The 23,527-nt window shown below is 39.4% G+C and overlaps 1 protein-coding gene across 2 annotated transcripts in view; it reads left to right on the top strand.

Moving 5' to 3' along the window:
* Positions 1 to 1,072: 1,072 nt before the first annotated feature.
* Positions 1,073 to 23,527, top strand: part of LOC144054000 (ras-specific guanine nucleotide-releasing factor 1) — a 29,163-nt gene continuing 6,708 nt past the window's right edge. The window contains exons 1-18 of one of the 2 annotated variants that reach the window (XM_077568996.1): positions 1,073 to 1,743; positions 6,621 to 6,727; positions 6,998 to 7,145; positions 8,901 to 8,993; positions 9,079 to 9,332; positions 11,364 to 11,443; positions 11,528 to 11,721; positions 13,235 to 13,344; positions 14,178 to 14,296; positions 15,468 to 15,628; positions 16,270 to 16,333; positions 16,569 to 16,711; positions 16,810 to 16,892; positions 17,716 to 17,964; positions 19,480 to 19,850; positions 21,277 to 21,396; positions 23,004 to 23,174; positions 23,317 to 23,423. In XM_077568996.1, coding sequence (XP_077425122.1) covers positions 1,468 to 1,743; positions 6,621 to 6,727; positions 6,998 to 7,145; positions 8,901 to 8,993; positions 9,079 to 9,332; positions 11,364 to 11,443; positions 11,528 to 11,721; positions 13,235 to 13,344; positions 14,178 to 14,296; positions 15,468 to 15,628; positions 16,270 to 16,333; positions 16,569 to 16,711; positions 16,810 to 16,892; positions 17,716 to 17,964; positions 19,480 to 19,850; positions 21,277 to 21,396; positions 23,004 to 23,174; positions 23,317 to 23,423 — 2,850 coding nt within the window. In that variant the 5' untranslated portion in view covers positions 1,073 to 1,467. Of the gene's footprint in view, positions 1,744 to 6,328; positions 6,446 to 6,620; positions 6,728 to 6,997; positions 7,146 to 8,900; positions 8,994 to 9,078; positions 9,333 to 11,363; positions 11,444 to 11,527; positions 11,722 to 13,234; positions 13,345 to 14,177; positions 14,297 to 15,467; positions 15,629 to 16,269; positions 16,334 to 16,568; positions 16,712 to 16,809; positions 16,893 to 17,715; positions 17,965 to 19,479; positions 19,851 to 21,276; positions 21,397 to 23,003; positions 23,175 to 23,316; positions 23,424 to 23,527 lie in introns of those variants that run through there. The other variant, XM_077568997.1, reaches the window with a different exon arrangement.

Here is a 23,527-nt window from a genome sequence, read left to right on the forward strand (position 1 = left end):
ATCCAATTACAAATACAAGATGGGGCCGGAGAAAGCTGATTTTTTTCTCTCTCAAATCTATGACTGTTTCAACAAATATGTCAAAAATGTTTTTTATTTATTTTTATTTAAAATACAATGCAAACTCACAAACTAAAAATCCTGGGTTGTTTTCCTAATCCACTCACTGCATTGTTGTGGATTTTGAGCAGATTCGGTTACTCAAAGTTGGGTTGATGATTGAATTTGGATGGGCTGAAGGTGGTTGCCATGTTTGAGTTGTGACGTAAAGTTGATTTAAGATAAGATTAGTAGGAATGTCCCGATACAATATGTTCCACTTCCGAACTTCCCAACTTTAAAAAAAAAAAATAAATCACTGTGGTAACACACGATTGAATTAAGTTAGTCAAAAGAGAATATATTAAATTGAACTAATTATGATTTCATTAAATGTAATAGTTAATCCAAAGTGGCTCCAATCTAAAGTGTTAAATTTAATTAACTCATAATTAGTTAAACTTAATATATTCGCTTTGGACTAACTTAATTCAATTGTGTGTTACCAGTTGAAGTGATTTTTTTTTGTTTTTAAGTTGATCAACAATTCAATTTGTAATCTTAAATTGGTGTAACAATTCTGTTTTTAGAGTGTAGTTCCATTTGGCCTGTTGCCCTCCTCCCCATATATAATATATGTATATATTATATGTATATAATGGTTCTGATCAATATCTGACTGATACAATCAATATTTCCAGAAAGTCAACATTAATCGGCAGTTTATCTTCTTTCATCCGCAATCTGTCAGCAACCGCAGCCAGATTTACACTTTGGACATCTTTAGCTCTGCGTTAAATTACCTCAAAGGAAGTACTGTTGACTCTTCTTTAAAAACACTTCAAATTTTAGGAAAGGTTTTTTTTCTGTTCACGTGAGGGGTAACAGCTTCCTTGGCTGGTATCGATCTGCGGTAATTGCAATTTGTCATCTATGACAACAAGCAACGTTTGGCATACTTCATCTCAAATTGTCTTCAAACGTGTCTTTTTATTGAGGAGGACTTGGTGCAGCATGTTGCGGAGTGCTCCCTGTCCAAGGTGCTGAAATCTGCTTCCCCAAGCATGCGTCACGTGACCTGAGCCAGCTCTGCCTCGCTCAGCAGCCAGCCTGCCTGCTGCTGCTGCTGCTTTCTGGAGATCTTTTTTTTTTTTCTCCCTTTCTTTCTTTTTCTTTCCATGGGAGGAGAGCGCACAACCTCCTGCCTTCTTTCCCCCCCCTCCTCCCCTCTCCCCCCTCATCATCTTGTCTCTCTGTCACCCGCGGACAACGTGGACCTGCGAGGGGTTCTTCTCACAATGCGGCTCTTGCTTTTTCACTTAAAAGTCTTGTCTTTCCGACTCCCCTCTTTTTCCCTCTCCGGGGCCGTTGGAGAGATGATGTAAGGACCGTGTAAGCGCGCACGCCGAAGTCTCCTCTCCAGCAAAAATGCAGAAGGGAATACGGCTGAATGACGGTCATGTCACCTACCTGGGGCTTTTGGCAAAGAAGGACGGGACGAGACGCGGCTGCTTGAGCAAGAAGAGCTCGGACAACACCAAATGGCACACCAAGTGGTTTGCGCTTTTGCAAAACATGCTCTTTTATTTCGAGAACGAGAGCAGCTCTCGCCCCTCGGGATTGTACCTGTTGGAGGGATGCATATGCGACAGAGCGCCTTCGCCCAAACCTTCGCTCTCGGCCAAGGAGTGTTTGGAAAAGCAGGTGTGCGCGCAAACACACACACGTGCGCTATAACACTTGCGCGTGATGTCTTCAGACGTGTTTTTTTTCTTCCTTTTAATATACACGCGTTCACATCTGTTATGTATGATCTTGTCTTGTCAGATGCATGATGACCTCGATAAAGCGCGGCACAAAAAAAGGGAGGGAAAAAAAAGCGAAAGCACGCGGTTGCAGGTTGCTGTCTCGCGCGTTATGTAATCCATGCATATAGCATTAATGATGAGGTAACAATATTATCACCTAACGCCAATGCCTGCTGCAGTGTTCTGCTTTTTATGCGCGTGGCAAGCCAGCCGTTAATCCATTTTTTTTTAGAACGATATAGGCTACGATAGTTTATTTTTTATTTTTTACTATACAATGTGAAAATGTTGTGTAACTCGTGTAACGGCTTTGCATTAACTATATTCACTTTTAAAAAGTGTTATATTTTTGGGGGGTGGAGAGATTCTTAAAAAAAAAAGTTGTGGTTGCAACAGTGCCATCGTGTGGTGAAATTGTTTATTGGAGGCAAAAAAAGAAACAGCAGGGTTCCACTGATCAGTCAGCTCTGATTTAAGCGCCCTGAATGGATTTCCTTTAAATAAATAGGTCATGTGAAACAACACAAATAGCAGCACAAAAGCACCTTAGATAGATGGTGCAGTAATCGGTGTTTAGGCCTCAACCTTGTAGCTCTGCCTCTAGAAATTAACCAGACAGAATGCATTTGTGTGCAAAATAAAAAAAAAATAAAAAAAGATAAATATGAAAACGATCCATCTGGTCTGAATAAACGCGTTGTGAATATTGACGTCACGGCTAGGATGAGGCTGAGATCCAAAGTGAGTTCTGGCTCTTGCTGAGAACATCTGCCCTGGTGCTGATCCAGCAGAATGCAGCACAATCGCGAGGATCAATTTTGCAATAAATATTATGAAGGTTAACGACATAAACAAACACGTTTAATGAAGAAACCACCTGCTCTTGTTTCCTTACATTTCTCATGCTCTAATCTTCTCCTCCATAGTGGCTACAATATTTATTCGAGTTGAATAGGCATCGAAGCTCAGGTTTCTATGGCGACGCTTACTTGCATCCTAAAGAATGATGCAGCGGAAAAGGCAGGGAGTAAGTGGATGGCTGAAGTACACTTGTCTCACATCTTTTGCTATTAACGGTATTTGATTGACGGGTCCAATTAGACGGGTCACAAAACACAACAGAACTACAGCAGGAAGTGGTGCATTTTTTCGAAGAGAATAGAATAAACTTGGTTTTTGTCTTTGTTTTTGAGGCGCAGCAAGTTATTCACTATTGAGCACAAAGTACTATAGGGCATATATAGTCATTCTTACTTAAGTACAATTTTTGGCTATGCTACCTATGTCAGCTCACTAGATACCTCATTAGGTGCATCTGTCCTATAACGACGGGAGCTTGTGTAACTTCTAAGGAAGAAGACGAATTGTCCGCTTTAACAGGAATCAATTAAACATGTTTATTGCTATTGAGTTTAATCGTGGTTGGGCAGTGGTGCAGATATGCACTGATTCTAGCTAGTCGTTGCCACTCTGATCTAGATAGAGAAGCTAAACAAAATGTTAGAAACAACTCCCAGTATGATGCAGTACGCTTCAACACCAAGACAGAGTCTTATATTGAATGTCATCAGATAGAATCAGATTAATTACTGAAGTTTTTCTCAAGTCAAGAAGATGTCTTGTTGTGCCTTTTTTTTGTGTAATGAAATGATAGATTGTTTACACATTTACTTCATCTTTTTTTTCTGATCACATTTTTTCCTGCATGGCACTTTTTTGTTCGCCTTCAGGGGGTTATTACTTTAGCTAATGCTAAATGCTATTTCGGTTGACAGTTCAACAGTGATAAACAAGCCAATGCACTCACCATTATCCAACCTTTTTTGCTCTGTCTCAGCAGCTATTGACAAGTCCGAAATGACGTCACAAGTCAAAATGGTAGGCTCCATTTAAAGTCGGATTTATCCTAGTCGGAGTGTCCCAGTTCCGCCATAAAGCGTTGGAGGCAACTGTAAACAATAAAGATGGCTGATTCCAATAAACTGTTTGTTTTTCGAGTTAACACATTCATTCCAAATCACGTTGTGTCACGTGAACATATATCTTGTTTTTGCATTTGCCTCAAATGCTTTGAGGGCGGAACTGACACAATCTGAGTGGGATTAATCTGATTTCCCACGTTCCTCGAATGCAGCATTGGATATTTCTAATTTGATTTCTGAGGATTATTTTTAATGTGATAAAATGTTACTATAACAACATGCCTGGTTTGTATGCCAGTCACATAGGCAAACACACACAAAATAAATTGTTGCATTGTGGAAATAGCAGAACTGTTTAGATGTTCGAAATTGTCAATTGGCTATGTAGTTTATCTCGTGCCAGTCCCACATTGGAAACATGTGCTTCAAACATCCGCTTGCGTTGAATCTGACCTCAGCAGCAGCATTAGGACTACATTTCCCATGATTCTTAGAAGCAGAAAGTAGATGATTAGATGCGGGAGCTGAATGAGAACGCAATTTAACAATTCAATTCTCTTTTAATGGATTCATCATATGAATTGCTATGGCAACTGTGTGATTGACATACATATGGCCAAAAAACGGGATGCTGTGATGGAACCTGCCTAGTATCGCGACAAGACAATGCAGAAATGCGAAATCCGCCGAGACTCAACCCGGACCGTCCCTAACGAAGGGCAGTCATAACATTGGCCTACAGTGACAACTCTAGCACTCCCTAAAACTAGAGACTCAAAGCTTTCAATATCATCTCCTCTCACACATCCCTGACTCTTGAGGACCTGCGATGATTTTAAAGATGCATGACTCAGCCTTAAATGCGAATCAGATAGCAGACAGCGTGTTTGGTGTCGCCTCTCACCAGACACTTTGGAAAACAGGTGATGAAAAGGTACAGCAACATGCGTGACTCGCTGCCAGAAATAGATCCTCTTTGACACTAGATGAATACCTAATGAAAGTGAAGATGGAGGAGCAGTCAGCCATGAATAACGATCAGTCGCAGGTTGATAGGCGCCTGTTGAACACGCGGGCCAAAGATTAGAGGGGACGACACCTTCGCTCGACGCTGTCGGAAACTGAAAAGTCAACTTTCCAAACAGTAAACAGAAGAGTGTCCCTCCAGTTGAAAAAATATGTGATTGTTTAATGGCGACTGAATAATGCATACGTCGGAAACAGCTCAATTTGAAGATCATAAGCATTTCCAATTAGTTGCTGCTGCGGCGCCAGAAAGCAAGTGCGCTCGTCAAGACTGGAGTGACACCACAAAAACGCAACAACAGCCCGACCGATCACGTCGAGCCGAGTTGCTAGGAAACAGGTATCGTACAGTTACATAATTGGCCGTGGCTCCAGCCTCCATGTCTTATGGCATTTCCTCCCGGGAGCTAAGAGACATCCCAGGAATGGAGCTGGGGGAGGCTTCCCTCGCTGAGCTCTAACCATCCGTTGCATGGGTGGGCGATGATGATGATGATGATGATGAAGAAGAAGATGTGGCTTCCCCGGGCCCCTGTGCGCTTCTAAATCGGCTCCAGAACGCGTGCAGCAGCCAGAGCCAAAGCAAACGCAAAGACATAAGCGGCTTTAATCAAGCCGCTACTTGAGGAGCTTCGGCTTCAACAGGGAGCAAACTAAAGGCCTGAGGGCCAGATTTGAGCCGCAATATTATTTTATGTGCCCCACTAAAGCAAGTAAAGTGTGCCTTCTTCATGTTTCTTGGTAAATGCATGTATTCCTTTCATCGGCAACAATGAAATGTTACCGGTTTATGACAAAAAATAGTTTTTTAAACTCCGCTTTTAACTTAAATTAAAACCCGAGTAACCTAACTTTTCAAGGTGCGAGAAGTTGTTCGGTTTTGGCGCATGGTGAGCAATTCTTTGAAAAAAAAAAATGCTTCAAGCTGCCACTACCGGTTGAAGTTTACTGATAAACTAAACATAAAACAGAGGATTACACATTATGTAAATAAAATAACCACATAACTTGGTATTAAACAACGCTAGCTTAATGCTAACACAAAATGCAAATACATTCTAACCCTTTAAACAACAAATATCTGAACGCAAACGGTAGAGCAACATATCGCTGGCTTCGGGCCAAAACCTTGTACCGCCGAAGTTACTTTTCAGGAGACCCCAAAAACGGCATGTTTGTTCAATCATTAACATTGCATCATCAAAGACAGCAAGCCATTTTCAATACTTAAAATAGTTTAAAAAAAAAATAATAATAATCTTAAAAATGACAACTCCACGTGCGGACTGGCCAAAAGTATAGATTTTTATTTATTTATTAAAAAATGTGCCAATTTGTGACATAAGGTTTTGGCTTGACGCTAGCAATATGTAGACAGATAATATTGCAAGGCATATGTTACATTAGTTGTTGAGCTAGCCAATCCATTTTCATAAAAGCGTTTTCTTTTCTGCCTCTCATTCATTGTCTGTGTAAGTCCACTGTCTCCCACTAGATGGCAGCACACTATTGTTTGGTACTAAATTTGACAGAAGAAGCCTGAAAACAGGACGTAATTCAAGCTCAGCCTAGATTTGTTTATTATTAGTAGGTTGTTGAATGTGAAATCGTGAATAATCCTCCTTTTTACGTCTACAGAAAGCAACGGCTGTAGGTTCATTTTATAATGTATATCTTTGGTCATCATGGTTATTGGTGTATATTGTAAGATGAGAAATTGAGTTTGTTAGTTTGGAATGTTTACTGTAAAATGGGCTGCAAAACCGCACGTTAAAACTGCTGTCAGGCTTTTAACCAGCCAACCCCTTTGGTCCTCTTATTGCAGTATTATTTCACCGTCAGCTTCACTCACGAAAACCAAAAGGCCCTCGAGTTGCGCACAGAAGATGTGAAGGACTGCGATGAATGGGTGGCTGCCATATCACACGCCAGGTAAAAAAAAAGGACCGGGAAAAAAAAGCATGTCAGTGAAATGTACAATTCGAAGTTGTCGGTGTAGGGTACGTAATATTTGACTGAGGTGCTCAGTCTTTAGGGGGCTTGCGTTGCCATGGTTACGTAAGCAAAGAGATGGAGGAGAAAGTGCTTTGTTCGCAAGAAATTCTGATCGCTTTGATTTGAGCCGCAACACTCGGGATGTGAAAGCCATCGCTAGTGTGACGGTACGTTCACTCACTCTGCGTGTGTGCGTGCCTCTGACAGTTACAGGAACTTGGCCAACGAGCACGAGACCCTCATGCAGAAATATCTTCATCTCCTTCAAATTGTGGAGACGGAGAAAACGGTTGCTAAGCAACTTCGACAACAGATAGAAGACGGGGAAATCGAGATTGAGAGGCTCAAGTCTGAGGTAAAAGTTAACTCATTTTTTCACTCTTAAGGTTTTACGGTAACATTTCAGGTATTCTTATATATGTTATATATGTTAGGGGTGTCAAAATTAGTGCGTTAATTTTGAGTTAATTTAAAGTTTCTTTAACGACACTAAATTTTTTAATGCGCAATTAATGAGTGCCCCTTACTTGGAAAGCCTGTACTGGGGGAATTCCCGCTCACAACGCAACTGACACGTCCACATCAAAATTTTGCAGTAATAAATTTAATAATAATGCATATACAGTATTTGTAGAGACTGGGGTCAAGCTGTATTTTACAATTTTAAAAATGTGCAGTTTCACAACTTTATTCATGTTATAGCTCTTAATATGAAAACAAAAATGCACTGAGCTGCCACCAACGTCTTACAAATGCAATCATGCCATCTAGTGGCAGAAAAATGACCTTAACACAAATCAATATCACACTTGTTTTTTTTATACGTTTTACACACCTTTTTAATTTTAACTAAATTTTATAATTTATGAAATGACTGTATCAATGACTAAAAGATGTAACCATATTTCTATTACTGTTTCACATTTTTAGAGACTGAGGTCAAGTTGTATTTTACAATTTTAAAAATGTGCAGAATTTCACAAGTTATTTCATGTTAAAGATTAGATGCATACTTATACTGAGCTGTCACCAAGAATAAAAAAAATTGATCTTTTTAATTTGGACTCAATTTTATGAATTATTATGAAATTACTGTATCAAGGACTAAAAGATGCAGCCAAATTTTTGATGTAACTTTTTTTTCTTCCACTTTTATCATTTAACAAGTGTATTATTGTACATTTTACTGTACACATGAAACAGAAATTATGAATAAAAATTGTAACTACCACCACTAATATATATATATACATATATCATCTACGATATTACCGGTGTATTTTTTTGGGGTGGTAAAAATTTGAAATATCTTCTGTGGCCAATGCTCAGCGCTCCACTTTGCATGTCCTCTCAACAACAATGCCTCCAACAGGGCTGCCTTCCCCCATTCTTCACTTCAAATAGTCATTTTGCTTTCATGTGCTAATGTGACGCCTGTGAAATGGGATTAGGGGAGGGGAATATGCATGAACACTGTTTTATATTGCATCTCTTCAATAAAAATGCAACAGCAATTAGCTCCCCTTTTGCTGGGCTACAAAGTAAATGGAGACACTTAGCATCAAACAGTTCACAGCAGCTCCAGTCTGTGGTTTTACCACTTGGAACATAATGCATTTAAACAGAAGTGGCAAAAGTACTCACACTAGATGTACAAGCTACTTGTATATATATAAAAATAATAATAATAAAAATACTCGAACTACTGCTTCCAACTCCTTTACTTCAGTAAAAGTGAAGAACAATACAGACTATGAAATGTGGCGGGGTTTTGTGATATCAAAAAACGAGACTATAATAAGAAAGTTATGGTTTGGTCATGGGATTTTTTAAAATAAGTTTTAGGTGAACTAATGAATACAAACACACTCACACGCATACAAAATAAAATAAAATAAAATAAAAAATAAAAAAAGAGAGCAATGATGATGACACATGTCAAATCGGTAAAATTACCGAATGAACAATACTGAGCTCTCCAGGAAAAAAAAGACAAGAAAAGGAAATTATGGTTTAATTTTCCGATGTGCCGCTCACTCCTTGTTTTGAAATGATAGTAAACGAGAAGCATACAGTATAACATTAAACTATTGGTCTTTTCCCTTGACAGATCGCAGGGCTGCTAAAAGACAACGAGAAGATCCACGCCAGTCCCACGGCCGCCCCAACCGACGATGACTCCGAAATCAAAAAGATCAAAAAGGTAAAGCTCTTCTCTTTTTTTTGCTGCGTGTTTTGTCTTTTTTTTTAAATAAAAAACAACCTCGTGTTTTTATTTGCGGTTGCAGGTCCAGAGCTTCCTGCGCGGCTGGATCTGCAGGAGGAAGTGGAAGACCATCATCCAGGATTACATCCGCTCGCCGCACGCCGAGAGCATGAGGAAGAGGAACCAGGTGGTGTTCAGCATGTTGGACTCGGAGGCCGAGTACGTGCAGCAGCTGCACATCCTGGTCAACAACTTCCTGAGGCCGCTGCGCATGGCCGCCAGCTCCAAGAAGCCGCCCATCACCCACGACGACGTCAGCAGCATATTCCTCAACAGGTTCGAACCGCTTTAACTAGAGTGGAACCTTGGTTTTCATATGCTATTTTTTGAAAATATGATTTATTTCATCTAAATTTTGTCTCAGTTTTTGTACATCTGCTTGGATTTCATACACACAAAAAAGCATCCCTCTGCAATACATTTTCGGAAATTGATTTGGGTTCATCAGATGTATTTCATAATGCAAGCTTTTATAACAACTCAACATCTGCATAACAGATACTGTCAAAAATACGATCTTCAGCATAACACAGTTTGACCACATTTTCATTGTTGCCTTTTTTAAAAGTTGCATTTAAGACAGTTTGAGTGTGACTAAGCCACCAGAGTGCCAAATCAAGTACTGTGAATTGACATGCTTTTATTTTTGAAGGGCTGACTTTTGACAGGATGTTATGCCAATGTTTCCCAACTTGCCGATCAGACCATTATAGGCTTGTAATTGCCTGGAATTTTTAATAAAAGCTTGCATTGTGGAATCGTGGTTGCCGCCTTTCCCCTCGCTGTAAAAAGTCTTCCATTAAGGTAAAATTGATGTTGAATGTTCATTTATCCACTTTGGTATATTTATTTTACACTGTTTTTTTTTTTTTTTTTCTGGAACAGATTTATTGAATTTAAAGCATTCAAATTAGTCACAAAAAACGATGTTCCACTGTATTAATCAGTTCATTCTGCCAACCAACCAACCCCCCCCCCCCCTCCTGTATCTTTTAGTCTGTTTGTAGGGAATCTACCATATAAATCTAACTAATCTAAAATAATTAAGTTTTCTATTCTGTTTTAATGTATTGAAATGTGCCTCTAGTTTCACGTGCCATGAGCTGTAGTGAGCAAATCTGTCAGCGTCACAATCACACAAACCCGATACTGTACTTTAAATTAGGGATGCTCTATACCACTTTTGAGACCGATAACCGAGTCTCAAATCTTCAGCCCTCACAGACACCATTAGTACTTAATACTTATGATGCATAAAATTTCCCCCTAAAACAATGAGAGATACATTTTTTGAAATGACATATATATCCCAATTATAAAAATTTCCTTAAAAGTAAATGAAATTAATTGCAATTATATTTTTCCATTTGCTCATAAAAGTCATTTTGCATAGAGCACACAATAAAATGAATTTCAAGAAATAGATAAATTAAATGAAACAAATAACCCAGTGGCCAGAAAAAAAGTCCCAATCAAAAATGTGGTTGTACAACTTCTTTTTAAGGAATACATTGACTTCAATGCAAATAATTTAATTCAATACAATAGTGCTTCAAGTAATTTAGTAACATCTACCATGTTAAGAATTCCTCTAGCTGTTTAGTGTGTGACGTTTAATTAGATCTTGTTTTGAAATCCATGCTTTTAATTTGGAAGGCTGCTCGTTATTTCTGTTTCCTGTTTTCACCTTCTCTGTTCATCATTCATCTCATAGCAGTGCAGTAATCGATGACGATATACAAATACAAAAATCGAGTGTCGAGTACAACTGAATACTTATATGCTCTCTTACCGAAGCCCTCTGTGGTGGTCAATAAATGCAAAATAACCATTTCAGCCTGCTTTAAATAAACTATTTCATTTTACCTTGTGGTGACGTTTCGTACCCTTTACACTTGATTTTAACAACTTGGGATAAATATGTGCACCTCGGAAACATTGGAGTCTAATTATTAGCTCTTGCAGGCTAATTAAGAGCTATTGAGGGAGTCAAATGGGCTGACTATTTGTTACAATTATATACCGTAAGGATTTTTTAATATCCTGAATCGTATCAATTATTTTGTTCTTCCCATCCCTTCAGACAAACATTGGACCCTCATCTTGCACACTAATCTGCATGCACCCCTCATTGGCCTAATGGAAATCCACCCACACGCTCATCGGAGCTCATTCACGCTCACAAGCAGCCCGTCTCAATCAGCACTGCAGTTCAACTTCACAGGATGTTGGAAAACTGAGGAAAATTGCTTATGTGATTGGAGTCTGATTTGATATCTTTTTCTCTTTACTTTTCTTTTTTTTCAGTGAAACTATCATGTTTCTACATCAGATCTTCTACCAGGGGTTAAAAGCCAGAATAGCCAGCTGGCCAACGTTGGTGCTGGGTAAGGACGACTTTTCATTTTGTCATGAATGTATCGAGATAACGCGCCATAGTACTAAACCCCAAACAAACTATACCTGTCCAGCCGACCTGTTTGACATCCTGCTGCCCATGCTGAACATCTACCAGGAGTTTGTGAGGAATCACCAGTACAGCCTCCAGATCCTGGCCCACTGCAAGCAGAACCGAGACTTTGACAAGATTCTAAAGCAGTACGAGGCCAAGCCCGACTGCGAGGAGAGAACTCTGGAGACTTTTCTCACTTATCCCATGTTCCAGGTAAACACCCCCAATTTTTTCCCCCCAAATCACAAATACCATATTAGTTTTAGATATCATTCAATACAACATTAATATTTACAAAATGCAATGTATTTAGTAGGCGTGTCAAAATGAGTGCGTTAATTTTGAGTTCAAGTTCTTTTAACGCCATAAATGTTTTTAACGCGCGTACTGTACTGGGGGAATTCCAATCGCAACACAGCAGACACGTCCATGTCAAAATTTAGCAGTAAAAAAATTCATCTTAATCCATATATTTGTGGAGACTGGGGTCAAGTTGTATTTTACAATTTTAAAAATGTGCAGAATTTCACAAGTTACTTCATGTTAAAGATTAGGTAGCTCTTAATGTGAAAAGAAAATGCGCTGAGCTGTCACCGTCTTACAAATGCAATTATGCCATCTAGTGGCAGAAAAATGACCTCAACATAAATCAATATAACACTCGTTTTTTACAGTACAGTACATCTTTTTAATTTTAACTAAATTTTATGTATTATTATGAATCAATGACTAAAAAATGCAGCCATATTTTTATTAGTTTAACATTTTTTCCACTTTTATGTGAATGTAAATATGAAAACTTAAAAAAGAAACATTTTATTGTACATTTAGAAGAGATATAAAGTTTGCGATTAATCTTAAATTAAGTATTGAAGTCATGCAATTAAAAAATGTAATCTCCTGACACACCTCGTATTTAGTCTTATTAAGGGATTTTAACTTTACATAATCTCCCATAAATCAACCTTGACTAATGTGATCTGTTAAAAAAATGCATCAATTTTACAATCGCTTTATTCCGTTGTGGCCGATGTATCTCTGTTGGTTCTTCATTCATGCAATATTAAATTATTCCCAAAATTCAGTCCTTTTGACAACTTTAGTGAGCTACATAGTAAGTGTCAAGTGTGCCACCTCTGGAAAAAAAATGAAGAAAACATACTGCTAATTTTAGACATATGTTAAAGAAAGAAGTATTATGCATTCATTTTCTGCACCATTTATCCTCAGTAGGATAATTATAATCCTCGCATTATTGGTCAACCAAAATCAGCAGCATAAAAAAACGAATGGATTATCCCTCCATCCAGTGATTTATTTGTGTTGTTATTTTTATTTTATCACAATAATCTAGACAAATTTAAGCCAGTACGCCTTTTTGTGGCACGCCTGATCACCAAACAGCGGGACATTGTCTGTTTTGGCTCGCATTGCCCCCACGGTGTCGTTCATGCCTATAAAAAGCTGTTTTTTTTTTTAAGCCCAGGCTTCAATAATGGCGCCTCTCTGGCAAGATGTGCACTTTCCCGACAGTCCACTCTGCTGGGGCCGATGCTGCCGGCTGTGCTGCGTTGATAATAAATTTTTGCTGATGAGCGGAGATTGCGCTCACCTCTGATCCGCCTCTCATTAGTGTGTGCGCACGTTTGCATCCGTGTATTCTGGAGCGTGTGCATTTTCACGTTAGCTGTGATATCGACGCGGCTCGCCCTGTTGTTGTGTGCAGATTCCCCGCTACATCCTTACGCTTCATGAACTTCTGGCCCACACGCCCCATGAACACATAGAGAGGAACAGCCTGGACTACGCCAAATCGAAGCTGGAGGAGCTCTCGAGGTGAAATAAAGGAAAAGTAGAGTGACGTTTTATATGGGATGCACGTCCTTGAAAAGAAAAGTCATACGTCTGGAAGATTGACCTTGTATGCCTTAGATTAGAACAAAATAATTTCTCACCTTGAGAATTAAAAATATATAAATAAAATACAGAAGCATCTCAATGAATTAAAATGTTCATTTTATACACAAGGCAACCCAATGTGCTTCACTTTACACAAGGAAAGACAAAACACCTAAAACGCATTTACAAACAACAGCTAACGACATTTAGAAGCAAACCAGAGAAAATAAAAAGTAACTTAACAAAATTGCAAAAAGAACCTCCATTCACAACATTTAAACATATTAACACAAGACTTAAAAACTTTAAAAGTTAATAACTTGTTTTCTAAAATTATGTTAATTGTTAATTTCAAGAAAAAAATTCAAAGAATGAACCATTTATTGTATAGAATCTTTACACACATAAATACTGAAGATCTACTACCTACTAGATTTTATTTTTTAAATTATTTTTTATTATGTAATATCTTACATAATATCCAACATCTGGAGTTGCTGAATTTTGAGTTCTCGTTAGCTGTAAGAAAAAAATAAAATGAAAATGTAGTTTTACCCTTTGAAGTATTAAAAATAAATTAAAATACATGAAGTTGCCGCAATATTTTATTTCATTGAAATGCACATAGTGCATTTATTTAGGCCATCTCTATATGTCCTGCATCAAATGTGTTTTTTTTTCCTGAATGAATGGAGAGGGAAAAAAACACAGACACCCATCTTGTAGAATACTCATGTTCATGTTTTTTAAAGTTGAAAACTTTTTCTCAGAATTATGCACGACGAAGTGAGCGAAACAGAGAACATCCGGAAGAACCTTGCCATCGAGCGCATGATCGTGGAGGGCTGCGAGATCCTCCTGGACACCAGCCAGACATTTGTAAGACAAGGTAACAGTCCCCAAAAACTCATTTCAATCTTTGATTTCTGAATTAGATGAAATGGTACTATACTGATAACAAATCTGTTAAACATATCAAGTATCCCATAAAGGAAAAGAATAAAAAGGAGATCAATCCATCTTGACTTAGAGGAGAAGATATATAACAAAGATTTTAAAATATTCATTTAATATTCTTTAAAGACAATTAAATGAATAAATAATACACAGTGGTACAGCAACCCAGTTGTTGTCCAATTTGGAATTTAGCTATCCAGCGGTTTTTAAATGCATGTAAATTTTTGCTACGGTACGACGTGCTTTCAAATTGAAACATTTTCAATTCGAGAGTGGCATTGCAGTGACGTCAGAAGGCACATCCAATAAAATATATACTTTTTTATATATATATAAGAAAAAAAAAAGAGAGAGCAATGATGATGACATGTCAAATCGGTAAAATTACCGAATGAATACTGAGCTCTCCAGAAAAAAAAATAATGATAAAAAAAATAAAAATATAGAAGTGGGGCTGGTGCAGTGATTTCAGAGTGCTAACAGCAATATAGACCAACCAGCAGGAGAAGCTAGGCCACTACACAAACACTTCCAAATATGGGCAAGCTTAGACCAGGGCGCTTTTGTCGTGCTGCCCAATAAAACAAAGTGCAGTGTGAAAAGACATTCAGGCTCCATGAATTTGAGGCTATTGTTGACCGAAGCTATTGTAGCTGCTAATGCTTGCATCTAGCTATCTTACTCTTGTGAGGCAGTTAGGAATGTTAAAAGCATACATAAGAGACTGTTGGCATTAGCTAACGGCCGCTGCTAGCTTGCTAGCCTCCAGTTGGCTAGCTGCTATACCCTTTAGCCCTCCTCATTTGGAATTCCAATTGACCCTTTGAAGAATGTTTGAGGTGTGTTTGAATAATGTTTTATGGTTTTACCATGCTAGTAATGCAATGGCAATTTAACATTTTTACACTTGTATGTTAAAAATGTATTAAATTAATAGTTTTTTTGTTAGTTTTTTTGCTTGTGACGCTAGTTATGGAGTGAAACCCAACCAAATTAGAGAGTTGGTAAGGGAGTTAGTGTGCATTTCAAAAATGCACTACATAATATTTTTTAACATTTATATACAGTATATGTCTCTTTTTGTGTCTCTATTGCACTCTCAGGCTCTCTCATCCAGGTTCCGTTGAGCGAGAAGGGCAAGATCACTCGCGGTCGTCTGGGCTCTCTTTCTTTGAAGAAGGAAGGGGAGAGGCAGTGCTTTCTCTTCTCCAAGCATTTAATCATCTGCACCAGAGGGTCCGGAGGAAAGCTTCATCTCACCAAGGTGGGCCCGAGCTGCTGACCAAGCTTCTCTCAGTATCTCCAACTGTATCTCGTGAGCTCAAATTGAGCGGATTACGGGACATCAGAGGGAAAGACGCCGAGGGTTGGGCAACGGTGTGGCTTTTATCAACGCCGGTGACCTCTGGAGAGACACGAGCGGCCCTGTCGCACGCTCGCCGAGGCTCGTTGTTCATGTTTTGAAGTCGCAGACGCTTGATGTCACTTTGATTTGGGCAGCGGAGTGGAGCTGTCTTATTACTTCACATTACTCAACATTAAAGGGGATGTTTGATGTCGGTGGGACTAAAATGAGGACAAAAAGCTTTGAGATGAATTCTGTAAATCTACACACTCATCAGCAATTTAATGAAATAGAATCTAAGAGCTGGGCCAAAAATTCCATCTTGACAAAGATAATGCTTGCTTAGTTTTTATTGACATTGTCAGAGAGGTATTAATTTGTCTTTTTTTTTAATTATTATTTTACATACAATTGTATTGGATCATCTATGAGTGCCATTTGTGGCAGTTGACTATAAACACATGGCGTCCCAAGCAGGGGCGGAGCTATAAATCTTTAATTCATTCCACCACGTGCCTCCGCCATTGGACCTAAGCAAAACGTATGTTGTGTGTTTGCAGAATGGCGTCGTCTCCCTTATAGACTGCACTCTGATGGAGGAGCCCGAGGGGACTGATGATGAGTGTGAGTGTATTGTTCATAACACAGTATTGCACCTTGCAGGAGTGGAATAATAAGGAACTGGCTGTATATACCACCATGAACGTCTATTAAATATCTATTACATCATTATTTTGAAATAGCTTAAGAGCAGGTTTAAATTATTTAAAAACATGTAAAACAGAAAATCAAATAAAAATTTTTGCTTTTTTTTTTGTTTGTTTATATGCGACTTTATCGAGTATTTTCATGTCCCAAGCCAAATCAGACAAAGGTGGCCAGGACATGGAGCACCTAGACTTCAAGATTGTGGTGGAACCAAAGGACAGTCAGTCGTTTACAGTCATCTTGGTTGCTTCTTCCAGGCAGGAGAAGTCTGCATGGACCAGTGACATCAGCCAGGCACGTCCCCACGCGTCACTTTGCAGCTCTTTTATTTTGTAATGTTCCTGTTTGGCTTCGCCTGTTATGTTGACTGCACTGTCCTGCGTGTCTCACAGTGCATTGACAACATCCGATGCAACGGACTCATGATGAACGCCTTTGAGGACAACTCCAAAGTCACCGTCCCACAAATGATCAAGTAAGATGTTCCAATGCGACAAGCAAATAATTTATCTTAATCCCAACCCCAACTCCATACTGATATCTCAAATACTGTTATAAATAAAGAGCATTAGGGCCAGTGGAGAGAGAAAAACAAAATTCTGACTTTAAAGTGAGAATTCTGACTTTAATATCAAAATTCTGACTTTAAAGTGAGAATTCCGACTTTAAAGTGAGAATTCTGACTTTAATTTCAAAATTCTGACTTTAAAGTGATAATTCTGACTTCAATCTTCACAATTCTGACTTTAAAGTGAGAATTCTGACTTTAATCTCAAAATTCTGACTTTAAAGTGAGAATTCTGATTTAAATCTCAAAATTCTGACTTTAAAGTGAGAATTCTCACTTTAATCTCAGAATTCTGAGATGAAAGTCAGATTTCTGAGAATAATGTGAGAATGTTCACTTTATTCTTAGAATCCTCACTTTAAAATCAGAATTCTGAGAATAAAGTCAGAATCCTGCCAAACCTTTTTTTCTCTTTTCACTGGCCCTAATCCTCTTCCGTAGGGTCCGAAGTTGTAATATCAAAACATTTTTTTTAATTCAACTTCAGTCCTGCACAATTTGGGTCAATGAATATTTAAAATGAAACATTCCGTTGAAACGCCCTCCGTCATATCTTACCAGGTTGTAAATTAGGTTTGTTGTGCTTGTATTATTACATGTTTCCTGAATTTATGAATTTATGAAAAGGAGACACAACTCCACAATTGGCTGAAATGGTCACGTCGGGGTCACCAATGGATAATAATTCCTACCCTATTAAGTCACATCCATATTGCCTCCTTGCGCACAGGTCCGACTCGAGTCTGTACTGCGACGACGTGGACATCCGCTTCAGCAAGATGATGAACTCCTGCAAGGTGCTGCAGATCCGCTACGCCAGCGTGGAACGTCTGCTGGAGAGGCTGACCGACCTTCGTTTCCTCTCCATCGACTTCCTCAACACATTCCTGCACTCCTATCGCGTGTTCACCACCGCTGATGTGGTGCTGGATAAACTCATCACCATCTACAAGAAACCCATCAGCGCAATCCCTGCTCGGTGAGTCACGCAACTTCAACTTGCTCGATTATTGAGAGCTTTGCTCAATAGCAAAACGAGTCATAATCTTTGACATCCTTCTAGATCTAATCAGAAATTGGGGTGGAGTGGGTGTAATGTGCCACATAGGAGGAATTATTAGACTCAGGAAGTGTCGTGTAGAAATAAAGTACAGCTGAGTATCACCTGACTCGTGGTAAATCAAGTAGGGCTGGATGCAGCAGCCTTTTATTTATTTTATTTTTTACATTGGATGGGACAGAATCCGAATGGGCTACATAATCAATGGAAAAAAATTATATATTATATATTGGAATCAGCTTGTGTTAGAAGAAGGAAACCTCCAAAACCTGCAGGACTTTGGCCCTCGCGGACCGGAGTTTGACACCTATGCCTTAATATGAAGTAACAAAAACTAGGGGTGTCCAAATTAGTACATTCATTTTGAGTTAATTTAAAGTTCCTTTAACGCCACGAATTAAGCCTGTACTGGAGGAAGCAGCAGACACATCCACGTAAAAATTTAACAGCAATAAATGCAATTATGCCATCTAGTGGCAGAAAATGACCTCATCACAGATCAATATCACACTTATTTTTTACCATACAGTACATCTTTTTAATTTTAACTCAATTTTATGAATTATTGTGAAATTACTGTATCACTCAAAGCTGCAGCCATATTTTTATTAGTTTAACATTTTCCCCCACTTTTATGTTAACAAGAGTGTGAAAAGTTAGTTTTACATTTAGAACAGATATAAAATTTGCGATTAATCATGAGTTAACTATTGAAGTCATGCGATTAATTGCGATAAAAATAAAAATAAATGCCCGACATCCCTAACAAAAACGCATGCCAAACAATCTAAAGTTTAATGAAGAGTAAATCAGGCAAAACAAACACTCCATGAGACACCGGTCCGTGGTCAAAAACTATAATTGGGCCCGGTCTCTCGGCTGTCTGGAAGTGTCTCAACTGGTCTCCCTCGCGCTATGGCAACCAAGCTCACTGCTGCAGGACCCCACCCTTGCCTCCCTCCCATCTCTCCTCCTTGCAAAAAGCTCCGTGGTGTGAAATATTGATGGAGCGTTGCGGTGGGGCTAACTCTAGGAGCCCCCCACCCCCCGGTTGCAGGGTTATGATCAGCTGCCACTCCGCCTTGCCCACGCCCTGCAGCATTGCCCACCCCACGGCACTTGTCATGTCACTGTGAGACACCTACACTTGACTGCTTGTGTCAGCGGCGGCCATGCGCGCTATCATTCGCTGTGCTATTTATGGGAACCCATGAGGTCGCCAGGAGGGTGGCAGAGAGTGGGAGTTTTTTTTCTTTTTCTTTTTCTGCAACACTGCAGCCTGCACTGTATGTTGCTCTGAAGCGACCAGACACGGACGCAAATAGACCGGGTTTGCATACATAATTCAGGAGGGATGTGTATTTAGCAAAGCTCCTCAGACATATTCCTCAGTCCTGAATTTCAATGAAATGCATATATGTGGCTGTGATACAGGTCCCTGGAGTTGTTCTTTGCGAGCAGTCAGAATAACAAACTCCTGTATGGAGAGCCACCGAGCTCCCCCAGGGCCAGCAGGAAGTTCTCCTCCCCTCCTCCCTTGGCCATCGCCAAGAACTCGTCCCCGAACCGACGGCGCAAGCTGTCCCTCAACATTCCCATCATCACCGGGGGCAAAGCTCTTGACCTGGCTGCCCTGAGCTGCTCCTCAAACGGCTATGCAAGCATGTACTCGTCCATGTCCCCCTTCAGCAAGACCACCTTGGACATCAACAAACTCTACGTGTCCAGCCCGATTGCCAGCAAAATACCGGATGAGGGAGAGGACAAGAAAGACAAGATGGAGGAGACCTCAGTGTGCAAGCAAGGTAGGCCTCATTTGAGCAGTGATGGGCGGTTGGGGTCAGCGAGGGACTCTGTGCTTGCCTCAACGTTATCACAATCACTGACCTACATTGTAACCAAAGTATTTGACTTATTTTGAAGGGCATTTAAATAAGTCAAGGTTCCAAAGGAAGGTTTGGATTCCAAGTGGAGTCGTTATTTTTAACAGTTCTTACAAAATTGAAGCCTGGGAGAAAATTGGTGTTGAAAAATTCAGCTGTCAGAATGTGTGATTTCGGGTTGTAAAGGAGTCGTGGCTTTGAAAGTAAGGTTTCTTTCAAAGAAGGGTTTTGCTTCCATGAAGGGTTACAAGTTTTAACAGTGGTCACAAAACTGAGTTGACATTTTTCAGCTGTCAGAATGTGTCACATCAAGGTTTAAAACAGTCATGTTCTCAAAGTAGTGTTTGGCTACCAAGTGGGGTCATAATTTTTAAGTTGTTACAAAATGGAGTTGAAAAAATTCAGCTGTCAGAATGTGTGATTTCGGGTTTTAAAGGAGTCATGGTTTCGAAAGTAAGGTTTCAAAAGAGGGTTCTGCTTCCATGAAGGGTTTCAAGTTTTAACTGTGGTTACAAAATCGAGTTTGGCATTTTTCAGCTGTCAGAATGTGTTACCTCAGTGTTTAAAACAGTCATGGTCTCAAAGGGGAGGGTTAGGCTACCAAGTGGGGTCACAATTTTTTAACAGTTGTTACAAATCGGAGTTGAAGAATTCAGCTGTCAGAATATGTGATTTGGGGTTTTAAAAGAGTCGTGGTTTCGAAAGTAAGGTTTCAAAGGAGGGTTTTGTTTCCATGAAGGGTTGCAAGTTTTAACAGTAGTTACAAAATTGAGTTGAAAATTTTCAGCTGTCAAAATGTGTAAATTTGAGGTTTAAAGGAGTCATGGTCTCAAAGTAGGGTTTCAAAGGAGGGTTTAGTTTGGCTACCAAGTGGGTTCATAATTTTTTAACAGTTGTTACAAAATGGAGTTGAACAATTCAGCTGTCAGAATGTGTGATCTCGGGTTTTGAAGGAGTCATGGTTTCAAAAGTAAGGTTTCAAAGGAGGGTTTGGCTTCCATGAAGTCCCCATTTTTAGCAGTTGTTATGAAATTGAGTTGAAAAGTTCAGCTGTCGGAATGTGTGGCCTCAGGATTTAAAACAGTCAGGGTGTCAAAGTAGAGTTTCACTTCATTCAAAAATGTGTTCCTCAATTCTAATATTTGTCCATGAAATATATTAATATTTTGCCAACAGTATATTTTCTTCATTTTGTACCATTTTTCTTGATTTCTGTGTTGCCACGATCATCTAATCTGACTAAATCCTTCAAAATCAGTAGTGCTGACTGATGTAACTTTAACTGTTTCAGAAATTGGACTTCTTGTTAAACCAATCCGATGTCAAAATCGCCTTTGTTGTGGTGCAGATCTCTCCGTGCGTGAAGAAAGTGACAACGATCAAAACCAGAGCGATGACGCCGACCCGGAAGCCTCGCCTACAAAGTCGCCAACCACCCCGAAAAACATCAAATGCAAAAACTCCTCAGGTACATTTTGTTCCAAACAGTGCCGTGACGTCATTACGACAAGACAGTGCGTTATACAAACGCGTGTACCTCACCCCGACTCACCCACAGCAGCGTCAAGCTTTCGGGACATAAATAGAATACAAAGAGACGCATACGTTTTGCTATTTGGGATCGGCTGGATTAACCGAATTTGATTAATCGTCTTTGTGCGAAAGCGAGCACAAAGGCGACATGGCACCATGTCAAAAGCTTAAGTAACAAGTCGACGGTTCGGAACATGCAGGGGAAGCCAGTGTTGGCTTGAGTAGGTGTCAGGGAAACTTGTGTCATAGCAACTACATCGAGAGCGTGTTTTCCCTTTCCACCCACGGATAATGAGGCTGTTTCACTGCAGCCAAGATTATCTGTGCCTCCTAAATCTCACCACCACATTGCAGGGGGAGGAAAAAAAATGCCTTTAAAAGCAAAAGCCCTCCCTGGAATCAAGTGAAACGGTGGAAGAGTGCGCCCCTCACAATGTAGGATTTCTCGCCTCTTGTGATGTGTTTATGTTCTCGGGATTTAAATAGCAGACTGCAGAATCTGTTGATTCCTCTGTTATGCTGATATTTTTGTGGCTATATTTAGCTGCAACCATCTTGAATACCAAAGCCTGCTGAAGAGGAGAGGCTGAACCAGGATGGTTGCGTAGGTCTGTGGAGCCCCATAGTGGAGACTTTAGGAATAACTGGGAGTCAATTCTGCAGCAAGAACATGAATTGAATACCTTCCATCCACTCAACATTTACATTTAGTCACAGTTTTCCCATAATTCAACATTTTTCACCCAAAATTTCCCATTCATTCCAAGTGAGGACAAACTTACCCTAAATGTTTTTTTAAATTGCCATATTCAAAATAACAGATTCAGATAGTTCCCATTTGAAATTAAAATCATTCTGCTTATTCAATTCAACTTTTGAATGACTTACAACATGCCAAAATTGTGTACATGAAAAAAAATCCAAAAATTACCACATTAGGACATAATCTCCATCAACATTACTTGACGGATTCAAACTATTACAACGTCAACATGTGCAGATCATTCAAGCCACCTCATTTATTACTCCCATTCACAAATGTTTCTAAATTCTTAATATTTACATATTCACCTCCAGTAACTTTCCACATACTGTAAATTCATTGATTAAAAAAAAAACATTCAAACTTAAACATCTTCAGCTCATTCCATGTCAATCAGTATCATTCCTTATCATTCTAAATTATTCCACATGCTTCATTGTTTTTTATTCAGTCCGTCAGCCTTCACACGCAATTTCTCCCGAAATTGCAACTATTTAGTTCAAGTACTTTTTCTATGTTTTTTTTTTAAATATATATCTACACACCTTGACCTGTACATAATGTTACATTGACTAGAATATCGAATATGCTGTAACTTTTTAAATGAAATCTCTCCCTCGTTTTTGACCAACTCACACCTACTGTGCCATTTTATTTTAATGTTGAATTCAAAATATGTTTTGAGGTGGTACTTGATGTAAAAAAAAAAAAAATAATAATTCGAGAGCCGCCGATCTAGTACGTAACTGACACCACAACTTTTTTGAATCTTGTTTCAGAATTCTCTCTGTTCTCCTACAACAACGGGATGGTGATGTCCTCATGTCGAGAGTTGGACAACAACCGCAGTGCGCTGTCCGCTGCCTCCGCCTTCGCCATCGCTACAGCCGGAGCCAATGAGGGCACACCCACCAAGGAAAAATATCGAAGGATGTCCCTCGCCAGCACAGGTGCACATTCACCATTCCGGTCCAAAAGCACCATACAGTATATAACCTGATTTCCAGACTGTCAAAATACCCGCGAGAAAGTCATCTTTCAGAACCTCCAATGAGGAATACTGTTGCTTGTCTGTTCAAATATTCCATACAGGCTTCCCAACCGATCAGAGGAATGGCGACAAAGAGTTTGTGATCAGACGAGCGGCAACCAACAGAGTTCTGAATGTTCTCAGACACTGGGTGTCCAAACACTCGCCGGTAAATACAAGTTCTAAAGCTTTAAGTCATTTTCAGCTCATGGGCCAAAACTTTCAAAAACACATTTACTGACTTATATAACAAACAAATGACTAAGTCCTGAT

Source organism: Vanacampus margaritifer, chromosome 6 (assembly GCF_051991255.1).
Source record: "Vanacampus margaritifer isolate UIUO_Vmar chromosome 6, RoL_Vmar_1.0, whole genome shotgun sequence".
NCBI lineage: Eukaryota > Metazoa > Chordata > Actinopteri > Syngnathiformes > Syngnathidae > Vanacampus > Vanacampus margaritifer.